Genomic DNA, 14267 nt, shown 5'->3' with positions numbered 1-14267 from the left:
ACAAAAACCCCCAAATTTAAAACATGAAACCACACAAAATCATAAGGCAATATGAACTCAGAATGTTTAATTGCTACAGGCATTTGTTCATTTATTTTCTCATGTGTCAGCATCCTCTACTGCTGCCTTGGAAATGATTTCTCCTCCTCCAGAACCCACTGGTTGTGTGCTGGTCCTGTCGCCGTTTCTGCATCTCACATCTGCACTACAGCCTTCTTGCTCCTTAGTTTTCCTCTCCAAGGACAGAGATAGCTGATAGGGTGGGAAAATGGTGGTGGGTTGTATGAAGATTGCATGGGTTCATATTGTGTGATATGGGCTCATATTCATGTGATAGAATCTGAAGAGGAGATATAACAGCTTTATGGGGGATTTTGAGCCTTGCAAGGAATCTCCTCCAAGTTTGTCACTGCAGAGTTCCTTCCCTTTCACACCTTTCTTGCAATTTCCCACTTGGATTCCTTGCATGTCTTCCTGATATGCAGAGCCCATCCAGGATACCTCATTTGCTTCAGCTCCTCCAGTCTGCACTCTTGCTCCACACACACAATGGACCTTTTCTTCTCAGCTGTACCCTCTTGAGCCCACTTTGTGACCCAGGTGACTTCAGAGAGACCAGAAGGAGGGAATCAACAAAGCTGTGACAGGAGCAGAGAAGAAAGCCATTATGCAGAGCTGTTTCTCCAACGATGGGCTAGCGCAGAGGTTTGCTTAAGTGACAGAACAGATGGTGGCGGGGACAACTTTTGGTGTCTCACATCACTCCCACTCATCATCCAACTCTCCCACACACCTCCACCTTCACAGATCTTAAATGGGAAGTGTGGATGTGGGACAAACAGTGCAGCCACGGAGTATGTGAGAAGCATAGCACCTACAAACAGTTACAGTGGCTCACAGCTCAGGCAGTTTGGGTTCAGTGGCAACAGACCACATCAGTGTCACAACAGCCTACCTTGAAATCCACCTTTTGTTTCATTAGTGCCCTTATCTTCCTATGTGTATGACGTTAGGCTCTTTGGCTTGCCTCTCTGGCAACGAGCCAATGTCTAAACCCCACTCACCAGCTAGTACTTTTTCAATACTTATTTTGCCTCCCTGAAGAAGAAAAGGATCCCACGCACTTGGGACAAATACCCTGGGGCAGCTCTTTTGGACACATTACCCACAGCTGCATTCCTGGACACGCATAAAAATTGCCTGAAGGGCAGCTGATTTTACAGGTGTGGTTATTGGGGGAAAATGATACAGGGAAGACTGGTAGGGGAAAGGGGCTGGTTGTTGGGAGCGGAATAAATGCTACATTAGAATTTCATTCTCAAGCAATCCCAAAAGTTCATTACACTAGCCATTATCTGCTATAAACTCCCTTTTCCCACCTAGGAGATGAAGTTGCAGGGCGACACAGATGACAAGTAATATTATTTAGAACACCTTTTATTGATGAAGGTCTTACTATTAAGCTCTGACGCTCGTATTATGAAGCTTTGACTTACAGAGACAGGTTTTTCAGCCTGGAGAAAGAGAAAGCTCCAGGGAGACCTTAGAGCACTCTTCAAGTGCATAAAGGGGCTAAAAGAAGGCTGGAGAGAGGCTTTTGACAAGGGCATTAAGGGATGGGACAAGGGCGAATGACTTTAAACTGACAGAGGGGAGATTGAGATACTGGGACAAAGTTCTCCTCATGAGGGTGCTGAGGCACTGGCACAGGGTGCCCGGAGAAGCTGTGGCTGCCTCATCTCTGGTAGTGTTCAAGGCCAGGCTGGACTGGGCTTGAGCAGCCTGGTCTAGTGGAAGGTGTCCCTGCAGCAGTTGGAACCGGAAGAGCTTTAAGGTCCCTTCCAACCCAAACCATTCCGTAGTTCTGTGATTCCAGCACGCGATCGCTTCAGCGTGGCTTTACGCTCGATCAGCTCCCGGCACCGAGGCGCCGCTGCCATCGCGCTCGGCCAGGAGGAGCCGCTGAACTGGATCTCCCCAGGGGAAGAGCCGCCCTCAACCCCCACTCCCCTCCCCGCCGGCTGCTCCCGGGGCCTCATTCCTCGCGTGGGCCCTGCCCGCCACCGGGGCGGAGGTGAGGGAAGGCCGCACCGCGCGCCCGCCGCCGGAGCGCTCTCGGCCCCCTTGGAGGGCGGCAGAGCGAGCACCGGCGCGGCGGCGAGCGTGCAGACAGGCGCCGAGGGCAGCCCGTCGCGCCGGGGAGGAGGAAGGGCCCGCCGCGCCGCGCCAGAGAAAGGCCCTGCCGCGTCGCTGTTGGAGGAGTAAGGAGGTCGTGATGCCGCTGTACGAGGGCCTGGGCAGCGGCGGGGAGAAGACCGCCGTGGTGATAGACCTGGGCGAGGCTTTCACCAAGTAAGTAATGCCGCAGCCCCTCCGCCTGTCCCTTTTCTGTCGCGACAGGCTTCGCCGGTGTCGCGGCTGCGGGGCGGGCGTGCCGTCGGGATGAATAATCGTGTGTGGCGGTTTTTCTCCTCCCCCTCTTGCTATGGTGGTACAAAGCCGACAAAACTAGCTTTATTTTCTAGTTTTGTGTTTCAGATAGAACGGGTGTAACTGGAAGCAGAAGTGCTCAGTATTTAGTCATTTATCTCATGAGCCAGAAATGTACCCGTGCCTGTGCCCGCAGCACCTCAGAATATCCCGTTGCGTTAGAAACCCTCAGCTTCTTCCACACTCGCGTCTTAGCCCGTGCATCCCTCGTGAAAAAGGGACTGTTTAAGCAATCCCTAAGCAATCTGGCCCCAAGTCCAGGGTTAAAATACTCTGGAAATGCTGCCTGGGTTTCAGTGGCTTGTTTGGGGAAGTGGCCTGCACACAAGGAAGAAAATACTGTCTTGCAACAGAAGTGATTCTCCCCCTCTGTTCTGCTGTTGTGGGACCCCACATGCAATACTGTGTCATACTCTGGGGCCACCAACACAAGAAGGGTGTGGAGCTGTTGGAGCGAGTCCAGAGGAGGGCACAGAGGTGCTCAGAGGGCTGGAGCACCTCTGCTCTGGAGACAGGCTGCGAGTGTTTGGTTGTTCAGCTTCGAGAAAAGAAGGCTCTGGGGAGGCCTTAGAGCACGCTTCCAATGTCCAAAGGTGCTAAAAGGGAAGTTGGAGAGGGGCTTTTAACAAAGGAATGTAGGGATAGGACAAAGAGGAATGACTTTAAACTGACAGAGGGGAGATTGAGATACCAGAAAGTTCTTCCCTGTGAGGGTGGTGAGGCACTGGCACAGGGTGCCCAGAGAAGCTGTGGCTGCCCCATCTCTGGCAGTGTTCAAGGCCAGGTTCGATGGCGCTTAGAACAACCTGGTCTGGTGGAAGGTGTCCCCCCCTGTGGTGGGGGGTTGGAACTGCATGAACTTTAATGGCCTTTCTGATACAAACCATTCTGTGATTCTACATATGCCACTTTTACTAGGCTAGGCTCATGCCTTTGGCTGTGTCTGTGTGGGTGCGTTTACCTGCTTGAAGCCCTGAGGATTTCTCTGATTGTTGAAAGAGGCAGGAGTTGGCAGGAACAGGGTTTCTTTTCCCAGCTTGTTTTTTTGTATTGTTTTCTTTGCCTTTTTTACCAAGTGATGGTGTAACTGCAGTCCAGCAGGCAGGCTTTCTACATGAAAATTACTGTGTTGTGGTTATGGAGAGGATTTACCAAAGCTCTCATGGATGGAAACAAACGATTTGATGATTGGCTTTTTGTGGATTCATGTTGTGTTGCCTGTCATGGGCTTTTTTCCAGATTTGGGGCACTTGTGAGGTTTTATCCCGTGGGCATTATTTGTCTAATAAATGGTCTTATGGGAAAGCATTTCCCCTGAATAATATGGGTTTAGGGTCTGTTTCCAGCCTTCATTCTTGTAGGAGAGATAGCAACTTAATTATATGAGAGACATCTGTTCTTTTCCAAATAAGGCTGAAATTAACCAAAAGTTCAAAAGTTGTCAGGATGGCAGATGAGGACAACTGTGTATACACACATACAGGCTTTATTTGGGATTCCAAAGAAAAAAGTTAATTTCTAAATTATATCTGGTTCAAGATACATTTTTTACATTGACAGCAGCCAAATACCAAAATAAATAATTGACCTTTAGCATTTAAAGTACTCCAAGTCCAGAGGCCTTATAGTTTTCTACTAGTAGTCAGTCATCTTCTGAGGTTTGTGCTTAATGGGTGTGGCAGTGATGAAACAAATGTCAAGCGCTGCATTTCTTCAAATCAGGCATTGAATTTCTGTTCTTTTTAATTTGCTTTCTTCAGTCCATGGTTCTGGGTCTTTTAAGGTGCAGTCACTTTATGAAAACCAGATAAGTTTCTGAAAAGTTTGTTTTGGGATTGCTGCTATTTTGATGATGTTGCATCAATGCTGGACGCCGAGCTCTCATGTTTTGTCAGGAGGCCTGGAGTAGTAACCAGTCATCCTGAGGCAGTATGCCTTAAATCACCCAGGATGCTTGTGAAGGGAATGCATTTCAAAGCTGGAAATAGGGAAAAAGTGTCGGTTGCTGGTCAGCAGTGAAATAGGCCACAGGACCTGCATGATCATGATCATCATGTCTTTGTCTTCTGTTTCTTCTAAATAAACATCTTAGAAAAATAGGGATTTAAAGAGGACAGGATAACTTCATCTTGCCTGTGAAAACTGGGCCTGTGTGGAGGATACAGGAAGGTATTTCTTTGGGAATTTAACAGGCAATAAGGAAGGTTGTGCGTGGATTATTTCACACTGTATTCAGTGAAAAGTACGAGGCAGATCAGAATTGAGCGCTACAGTCCTTACAGAAGTGAAGAAAAATTGTTTTGTTTAGTGCAGCTGAGGGGCAGTCAGCAAGAAGGTACAAAATCCTTCTTATACAGAATGGCTAGATAGAAAAGCTGTGTGCAAAACACCTCTTGGCAGTCACAGAAGTATGCCTAAGTAATTACTCTGTGATGGTTTCTAGGCCCACAATGTTAAATGGTGACTTCAGATGATAAGGGTTTCTACATTTTCTTTTAGGTGTGGTTTTGCAGGAGAAACAGGTCCAAGATGCATTATTCCTAGTGAAATAAAGAAACCTGATGTCACGAAGGTAAGCTATTTTGTCTGAACTGTTTTACCTTTATCACGTTTGGTATGTTCCGGTATAGGAGGAATTTGCAGATATGTTTTCTGTCCTTTGGAAGCTATTTTTCATTATGTTATAAGGGCTGCTATTCTAACTAGATACCACCTAAATGTGGTACCAATGCTGATGTTATTTGGTACTTATCAGCTATGCATGTTTGGGGCGTTTCTTGACAAATTTCTTTGCCTAGCTATGTTTTGTTTGCCTTTTTTCATTTCTTTAAAGGATGGCAGCTTTGGAAAACTAATGTTGTGGTAAGTTACCAGGACAGAAAATTAGCGTGAATAAACTTTGGACTTTAGTAATAGGGTGAGTTTATAAGATGCATTGTTATGGACATAGTGCAAATCAGGCAAGATTGAGTACTTGTTTATATGTGTCAGATTATATATGTTCAGATGTAATTTATTATCTCATATAAATATTTATATCTCATGTATATGTTTATATAATCACTGCTTCATATTTAAGATGACTGTGGATATTTTTACTTTACAGCCTATCAGAGTTGTTCAGTATAATATTAATACAGAAGAGCTCTATTCATATCTGAAGGAATTTATCCATATGCTATATTTCAGGTAAGTGATGCTTGGATGTTAGTTACTCAAGCCTCCTGCGAATCTTTTCTGAGTACACTGAGAGGTGTTAGAGATAAGGTATTTAGCAAAGACTGCTGTCTCGTTGAATAAGATATCAGGTTAGATACAGAGAAGAAGTTCTTTACTGTGGGGGTGGTGAAGCGCAGGAACAGGTTGCCCAAAGTGCTAAATGTTCCATCCCTGACAGTGTTCAAGGCCAGGTTGGACAGAGCCTTGGGTGACATGGTCTAGGGTAAGTTGTCCGTGCCCATGTTGTTTTGTTACATTGATTTAGAAATGTATAGTGAATATTCAGAACTACAGCCTGCTGGCAGATAACTCTTTAACTTTCTGTAACTCAGTTCCCTAACTTTCTTGTAGGAGGGTGTTGTTTTTAAATTTGGGAAAAAGACTTTGGGATCTGCTGTTGAAAATGCTATCTACATGCCAATTTCTAGGGTTTTTGAGGATAATACAATATGAAAATAAGGTAGGTCTCATAATACGTGCTTAAAATTACCGGTTTTGTTTTACTTGCCTTGCTTTTTTTAGACATCTGCTGGTGAATCCCAGAGACCGTCGTGTTGTGATCATAGAATCTGTCTTGTGCCCTTCACACTTCAGAGACACGCTCACAAGAGTCCTATTCAAGCATTTTGAGGTACGTGTTTTACCTAACTACTCCATGTGTTCAGCGTAGCACTTGCCAGTAGAAATTCTACTTGCAGTCAGTACCAGATGTGGACAAGGAAATGACAATATTGCAAGAAGAATGAGAAAGGCGTAAAGAAGATGGAACGAAAAAAAAGCTGATGGTTGTCTGGGGGAGTAGGGCTTGGAAATTGGACAAAAGGCATTTTTGTCTCATTCTGACTTTTTATGAGGGCACAAAACAGAAGCTATTAACAAGAATCCAAAAGGTTTCTCTTTGTACAAAAATACAGCTGACATCTCACTGTTCCAGACAGAGCCAATAATCCCCATTGAGCACTGCCTGAAGCCAAAATCTCTATTTAAACACTCATTAGTGCTCTGTCAGCAAATCTCATGCCTTCTACCAGAGTCAATATTTTCGTCTATTACATCATCTAACCTCTAGCTCTGCTAATTTAGATAAGGGTTTACCTGAAATTTATTATCTTCTCTGCTTAATCAGTCTTTTTGGAAGAAAAATCTGAACCTAATTCTTGCTTAGTTTGAATGGGAAATGTTTGGGAAGGTGATTCTATACTGCTCTTCAATTCAGACAGAAAAAAAGTTAAGATTCTTCTATAAAAAGTGATGAAACTGGTTTATCTGGAGTAGTTCTTCAGTGTGCTTCCACAACACAGTTTACCAGCTAATCTTGAGCTTCTGCATAATCCTTTTCTACTATCAATAAAATTATCTGATGAAATTGCTGGAAGATTGGGTGGTTTCGTTTTGGTTTTGGTGTTTGGGTTTGCTTTTTTTTAATCTAATTCCCTTATAGAAAAAAACCCCATATCTCAGATAAAGCACTCCCATGCAAAATTGGTTGTGCAAAAATACAGTAAGAGTAGTAAAATACTGGAGCAGGTTGCCCAGAGGGGTGGTAGATGTTCCATACCTGTAGACATTCAAGGCCAGGCTGGATGTGGTTCTGAGCAGCCTGATCTAGTTGAAGGTGTCTGTGCTCATTGCAGGGGGATTGGACTAGACGACCTTTGGAGGTCCCTTCCAACCCAAACTGTCCTGTGATTCTACTTGGAAAGTCATATTTTGATGGAGAAACTTTGTAACTTGCTAAGAAGCCAGCTAATACTGATGTGAAGTTAATTCTGTCTGGCTAGTATTTCAATTTGGTGCAAAGAATAAGAGTGGCATATTAATACATGGTCAGTATTATAACTCGTGTCTCTGGGCTAAGTATCAGTAATGTTGCCCTTAAATGCAGGATTTATTCAAATTGCTCCTACAATTCACACTTCAAGGTGTTCCCTTACGGGAACTGTCGCTACCTAGGGCATGTGATTTATGGAATTGTGGGAGAAGGAAGTAATTCTTGTGTAATTTTGACTTGAGTTTCCACATTTCTGTTGCTAGAGAGTTGTAAATAGCCACTTCTGTGAGTTTGTGTGCAACAGTATGTTGTCATAAGGTTTTGTGGCACCTTTGTTCACATTTTCACGTCATTATACAACATTTCAAGTAGCTGTGCTTTTGTTTCTTGAATTTATTTTCAATGATAATAGGAAACCTGATCTGTGAGTTCAGGTAAGTTCTGTAGTTGACACTTGCTTTTCTTAGAAGTCCATTCCAAGATTCATTATTACTGAAGTAACTGGTATTTACCACAAAGAAGATGAACATAGAATTTAGAATCTTATAGTATTTTATTCATTACTACACTCTCTTAAATGCTGAATTAGAAATAGGCCTCAAGGTGCAGTTGTTTGTGTTTTGCTTTTAATATGACACCTAGGGAAAGCATCAGTGCTTTGAGTGTTGGTTTGGTTTTTTTTTTTTGTACCCCCACCCTTCCATTAATTGTCTCTTTTGGTTTCCATGTAGGTACCTTCAGTTTTGTTTGCTCCAAGCCATCTAATGTCTCTCCTGACACTTGGGATCAATTCTGCTATGGTTCTAGATTGTGGATACACAGAAAGCTTGGTGCTGCCTGTATCCTTTAATAATACAGAAACAAAATTTTCAGCAACAAGGCTGTCGTGGCAAGATGATAGTTTTATAGACTTAAAGTGTCAAAAAAAGTAATAGGAACAGATCAACCAGTGTGGCTTTTGACTATAGGATGCCATGACTTGGGGAATCTCTTCACATCTGACAAGTGAAATCTGTGTTTCCTTGAAACTTGGGAAGGGAGTTAGTAACTTCAGCCGTTAGATACGAGAAATTAGCTTTGGAGAAAAGCCCTTGTAGAGTATTTCCAATAGCTATTGCAAGTGATTGTTGAGGGGAAAAAGCATTTAGTTCCAGCACACCAAAAACTCAAAACAAAAAAGAAGAATTTCCTGATCTTCCTGTAGATATATGAGGGAATTCCAATTCTGAGCTGCTGGGGTTCTCTTCCTCTGGGAGGAAAGGCTATACACAAGTAAGTTCACACTTACACATTCCAGGTTACTAATGATTTATTTGTGAAAGTTCGTCTTTGACTAATAAGCAAAGATTCCCATTGAACATGACTTAAATCATAACTTTCTGTGACAGCATCTGACTTTTTAAAGTGACCACTGTTTGGCTTTTGTTAGTGTAGTGAAAGCTGTGTAGAAGAATGTAACTGAAGGAAAAAAACACTGTCCCTTAAGCATGATATAGAGAATCAGCCTGAGTTAGTAGATGTCTTTTAACTTATGTGCAATGTTGTAGGGAGCTGGAGTACCAGTTGTTGGAGCAGTGCACAGTTGATACAGGATTAGCCAAAGGACAAAGCCTTCCATCTGTGATGGGTAAGGTCTGTTTGATGTAGCATGTGTGCTGTGAACTTGCAAATAAAATGCCTTTAGTATTCACCGCATACTATGTGATCTACTTCCATGGTTTTCTTTCTCCATGTTTAACAAGTATATTCTTTTTATGATAAGCCACTCATAGCAGCAGGTTTGAATGAAGGCTGATAAAAGTTCAGTAGTATTGTAATTCTTCAGTCTGTTTTGAGAGAAGACAAACTTTTTATTTCTGTTCTTAATGTTCTTTCTTCCTTAGAAGTCTTTAATAGCTGCTGTCAGAGTGAAACTTTAAAGTACTAATTGTAATTCTTACATTTAGTATTTTAGTTTAGACTTTAGTTTAGACTAAGTTTAATTCTTTAATTCTCTTTCTACTTAAAAAGCTTTGGTTTTAAGTTATTTTTTTTATTTCAGGCTCAGTTCCAGAAGACATAGTAGAGGATATAAAAGGTAAAATTTTCTGTGTCATAAAACTCTAGTTTATTAAGTTGTGCAGTAGAGTATGATAATGACAAGTGTGCAATACTCTACATGTAGGAATTATTTCATCTTCTCTGCCATATTCCTTACTTACTTGCAGTGTTCTTCCTCTCTGAACGCAAAACTAAAACCATTTTGAATTCCTTTTTAGGGTTTAGCCTAAGCATTGTTAAGATGTAGCTCATAGACACATTTGATACAATAGCACAGAAGGAGTCTTACAGTACTGTATATATCCTGTGATCAGCAGGTCAGGTTAATTTAGGTAACATTTAAACTCATAGTCTACATAGCACCTGAATTCTGCCGAAGTGTGGAGACCATTTTTCTTCGCATTTATTTGATAATGTCCTGGATCAGCAAGGGCCTAAAGTGTGTATTCTTCTGTAAAGCAGAATTATTGCCTATTGATGATGAAAAGACCCAACAAAGTCTCTCTTCTGCCCTTTCTTTTATGTAGTTCGCACTTGTTTTGTGAGTGATCTCCAACGTGGACTGAAAATCCAAGCAGCTAAATTCAACATTGATGGCACTGCTGAGGTGGGTGGAGAATGAAGCTTACCCTAGTCCTTTGAAGTGGATGTAGCCTTTTTGGCTTCTAAAATAATGTTCCTACATTTTTGTTTATAGCGTCCTTCACCGCCTCCGGATGTGGACTATCCTTTAGATGGAGAAAAGATTCTGCATGTAGTTGGCTCTATCAGGTGAGAAATACCAGAGCTCTAAAGCTATGAAAAAGAAAAGCTCTAAAAGCACATGAATCTTCATAAAATTAATTTTAATGAAACACTTGCATATGCTTTTAATGTCTCTTAAATTAAGACTTTATGCTGGTCACAGTGCAAACCTATATTAAGAGATGTCAGCTTCTTCAGAGAGTTCACGCTTAAAAGATGGAAACAAACTGAGGGGATGGCAGAAGCAGAAATGGAATATTAATGTGTAATGATTAGATGGGTTCAGTGAAATGAGTGAGGCGTTGTCTCCTCCCTGTTGGCACTGCTTCCTGTGTCATCTGTATGACAAGTAGTGATGATGTATTGTCAGCAGGAAGTCTGTAGTTACTCTATGATTCTAGGATTTCCAGTTTGTGTTAGCTCACAGTGTAGTATTGCTTCTCATTAACACTTATTTCCTGTCTTTCCATAGAGATTCTGTTGTCGAAATATTGTTTGAACAGGACAATGAAGAGACATCTGTGGCCACTTTGATCTTGGATTCGCTTGTTCAGGTATCTTTTTATTGTAAACAATTTCTTGAATGCCTCCACCCTTGGAGAACATACTCTTACAAATGACGATTTCTAGAGTAACACCCTTTCCACTGCAGATTGAGCGCAGCATGACTCCTAGGGTTCTGCCACATGATGAATTTCTGTGGGATAGTAAGTCAGCATATGTCACACACTCGTGGTTGCTTCCTTACTCTTTGGTATACTGCATTGTGGCTAGGACTTGTCGAAGAAATATACTACTCACCTCTCAGCAAAAGTAATACACTAGCTTGCGTTTATTTGGGGATGGAGCTCTCTGTAGTGGTGAAAGACTAGCTAATACTTGGTGTTGTAGGAATTATTGTGCTTAAACCAAAATGACACAGGTATTCTATTTCTTCTTTTTTCAAGGTGTTTTGCTCAGAGTTAGACTTTGAGTCCTGCAGACTGCTGATTTGTCTAAGATGAAATAAAAATAATTTGGCTATCTATTACAGGCAGTACATTAAGATCTATTGATGAGAATTTTCCTGGCATACACAAACACTTCATTTCTTACTATATTTAGTAAAAAAACGCATTAGAAAGCCACTGTAAATGGAAATTTTCATTATGTGGTGGTGTTTGCATGTTAAAGCTGACTTCCTGTAGTTATTGATTCCATTTAAATTAGTTTGCTGAGAGATAATCTATTGGAGAGTCTATTGGAGAGCCCTAAGCTTGGATGACATGACAAACATTTCAATTAGAATTCATTATGAAAACAAATTGTTTAATGAGAACTCTGCCTGGAGCCCTCATCTCTCTACTTCTGGGCATTTACCTTGCATCACTCTTTGTCCTGAGGAAGGACAAATGTTTAATTTACAAATGTTAAATAGCATCCAGTTATTTCTTCTGGACAACAGCCTGGCATATTTTCTCCCAAAACTCGTGGGAATTACTGTCACCAGTATCTCTGTCCTCTGTCATCTTGGCCTGTCTCAGCTGAAGAGCTTTAGAGGAACTCACAAGCATGCCCATAAAAGCCTGAGCTGGGAAGTTCCTTAAGCCTGGTTTTCTTGGGAAGTGTGGATTAAAAATAATGTGGGTTATGTTTCAGCTAAGTATGAAAAAACAGCAATTGATGTGTGCAGAAACGCTGACTGAATTTCTAACAGACCTTTTCTGGTTTTATTCCTGTTTACATTAGTGTCCGATAGACACCAGGAAGCAGCTGGCAGAGAACTTGGTAGTTATTGGTGGCACTGCTATGTTGCCAGGATTCCTTCACAGGCTCATGGCTGAAATCAGATACCTGGTAGAGAAACCAAAATACAAAGAAGCACTTGCCACTAAAACCTTCAGAATTCACACTCCACCTGCCAAAGCCAACTGTGTGGCCTGGCTGGGAGGTAAGGATAAAAACAACTATTAAGGAAAGGTACAAAGTGAAGATCAAACCTTCTAAGTGGGATTTGTAACGAATAAATAGGAGTAAAAGGTAGATGATCTACTGAAATAAAGTTGCAGTGGAGCTCTGTGGAATCGTTATGCCCTTCTGGAAGAAAGGCTTCATCCAGAGGGCAGAAAGAGACACTGAGTTATGGGAGCCTTAACCAGGTGACAGCAGTCATGAGCGATTTGAAAGAGAGGTGGGGAAGAGGTGGTATTGATTCAAGTGCAGTACAGGGCTACCGTCATATGGTGGCACCAGTAAAGTAATTGGACAGAGCAGAGACCTGCAGCGTGTGGAAGGTCTGCTTATTGAAAAAGCAAGTTTAATTACTGACCGACGAGCTGTGAGCTATAGAGGCCAGAGGCTGCTAACTCCCCATGCTGCCCACAAGTAATAAATACAACAACTTGCGATGGATTTTTTTTGATGATGTACTGGCAAGTTAGGGAAAAAGGCTGGCTTTCTGTTGCTAGCCTCTCTTCAGGAAGGTTTTCAAGTTGATAAGAATTCATGCTTTTCTAAGCTTTCGGTTAATAAGCTGAGCCCGTCTGGTCTGTATGAAGAACTAACTTTAAAGGTAGATTTTATATCTGTATAGTTTGAAATGTAAATTGTAAATTTTATATCCATATAGTTTGAAATGCGAATGTTTATAAACATTTACTGAGTTTTAAAACCTTTTGAGTCTTACTTTTAAGATTGGCAAATAAGAGTGATTTATATGCTCCAAGCTCTCTGATATGTTTTCTTCTATGGCAGTGCTAGTCAGCTGTTGCAGCCTCAATCGTCTCACAGCTTGTGTAACTTTTTATGGGTATTGTGTGGCACCCTTTCTGGGGGAGAAGAACTTTCCTTAAACACAAGGTAATTTGTTGAAGTGCTTAAAACAAAAACTTCTAGGAAACTTTCTTGTAAGAAGCTACTTTTGCTGTCAGCAGAGACTAGATGGTTCTTGGTTTCAGGTATTTTCAAAGGACATAAATGGAAGCAATTTGAGACCAGCTGGGCTACTGAAAAGGAATGTGGCTATATCCTTTAATACTGGGGACAGAGCTGAAAAAAACCAGTTGAGATTCTTGATGGGAAGTAGAAAAAGAAATTAAGTAAATCAAATTAATGCAACATTTCCCCCTTGCCCCCCAATATTGTAGGAGCCATTTTTGGAGCACTTCAGGACATACTTGGGAGTCGGTCTGTGTCCAAAGAATATTACAGCCAGACAGGCCGCATACCTGACTGGTGCTGTCTTAATAATCCTCCACTGGAAATGATGTTTGATATTGGAAAAGCACCCCCACCATTGATGAAGAGGGCTTTTTCTACTGAGAAATGAGAATCTACATGCTACACAAGGATTCTCCTCTTTCAAGTACATGGTTTTGGATTTTTTGTTATTAAGTAATCTGTGTGTAACACTATTAAATAGAACAATGTGGATGTTTTCAGGCAGTATACTGGTAGGTACTAACACTATTTAAAACCATGTCCATTTTAAAAACTGAACTCTGGCAACTACTATGCTGTTTAGTCCTGTTCTGGAGAAATTCTCTAATGTCATGAGTTACAGCCTACTGAGTTGTTTGTTATTTATCTGTATAATAAATCACATTGCTGAATTTGTTTTAAGATAGTTTTATTGTAAATATGCTTAGCAGAAAGAAGGACAGCCTACTGTGGGAAACATCTATGGAAGTTTTTCTGGCAAATTCTGTATTAAAATATTCCACCCTTGAATCATGTGTGAGGAAATGGTTTGGGTCTTTTAAGTGATGGTGGTGGACAAGGATTTCCCCTGGGCACAGTCCTCTTTTGAGAATTTTAGCAGAGAACTCTTCTGCCTGCAATTCTCACGTAGTACTGAGCTGAAAACTCACAGTATCCTTCCTCCAAGAAAGATATCAACCGTGTAAGAATTATCAGCAGAGGTGCAGGCAAATTTTGACTCTCTTACCGAAATGTCAATTTTGGAAGTAATTTCTTTGCCCTCCTTCCCCTCATCAGAATTATTAACTCCATTGTCCTGCAGCAA

The 14267-nt window shown here is 41.6% G+C and overlaps 1 protein-coding gene across 1 annotated transcript; it reads left to right on the top strand.

Moving 5' to 3' along the window:
* The first annotated feature begins 1629 nt into the window (after positions 1 to 1629).
* On the top strand, positions 1630 to 13972 carry ACTR10 (actin related protein 10). Its single transcript, XM_080619128.1, has 13 exons — positions 1630 to 2352; positions 4990 to 5062; positions 5597 to 5679; positions 6232 to 6340; positions 8212 to 8319; positions 8685 to 8752; positions 9028 to 9107; positions 9522 to 9557; positions 10048 to 10127; positions 10218 to 10291; positions 10737 to 10818; positions 11993 to 12194; positions 13390 to 13972. The coding sequence occupies exons 1-13, from the start codon at positions 2276 to 2278 to the stop codon at positions 13569 to 13571; spliced, it is 1254 nt and encodes a 417-aa protein (XP_080475254.1). The 5' UTR covers positions 1630 to 2275; the 3' UTR covers positions 13572 to 13972.
* The last annotated feature ends 295 nt before the right edge of the window (positions 13973 to 14267 follow it).

Source organism: Psittacula echo (assembly GCF_963264785.1).
Source record: "Psittacula echo genome assembly, chromosome: 5".
Taxonomy (NCBI): Eukaryota; Metazoa; Chordata; class Aves; order Psittaciformes; family Psittacidae; genus Psittacula; species Psittacula echo.
This window is presented reverse-complemented; position numbering and strand designations above follow the sequence as displayed.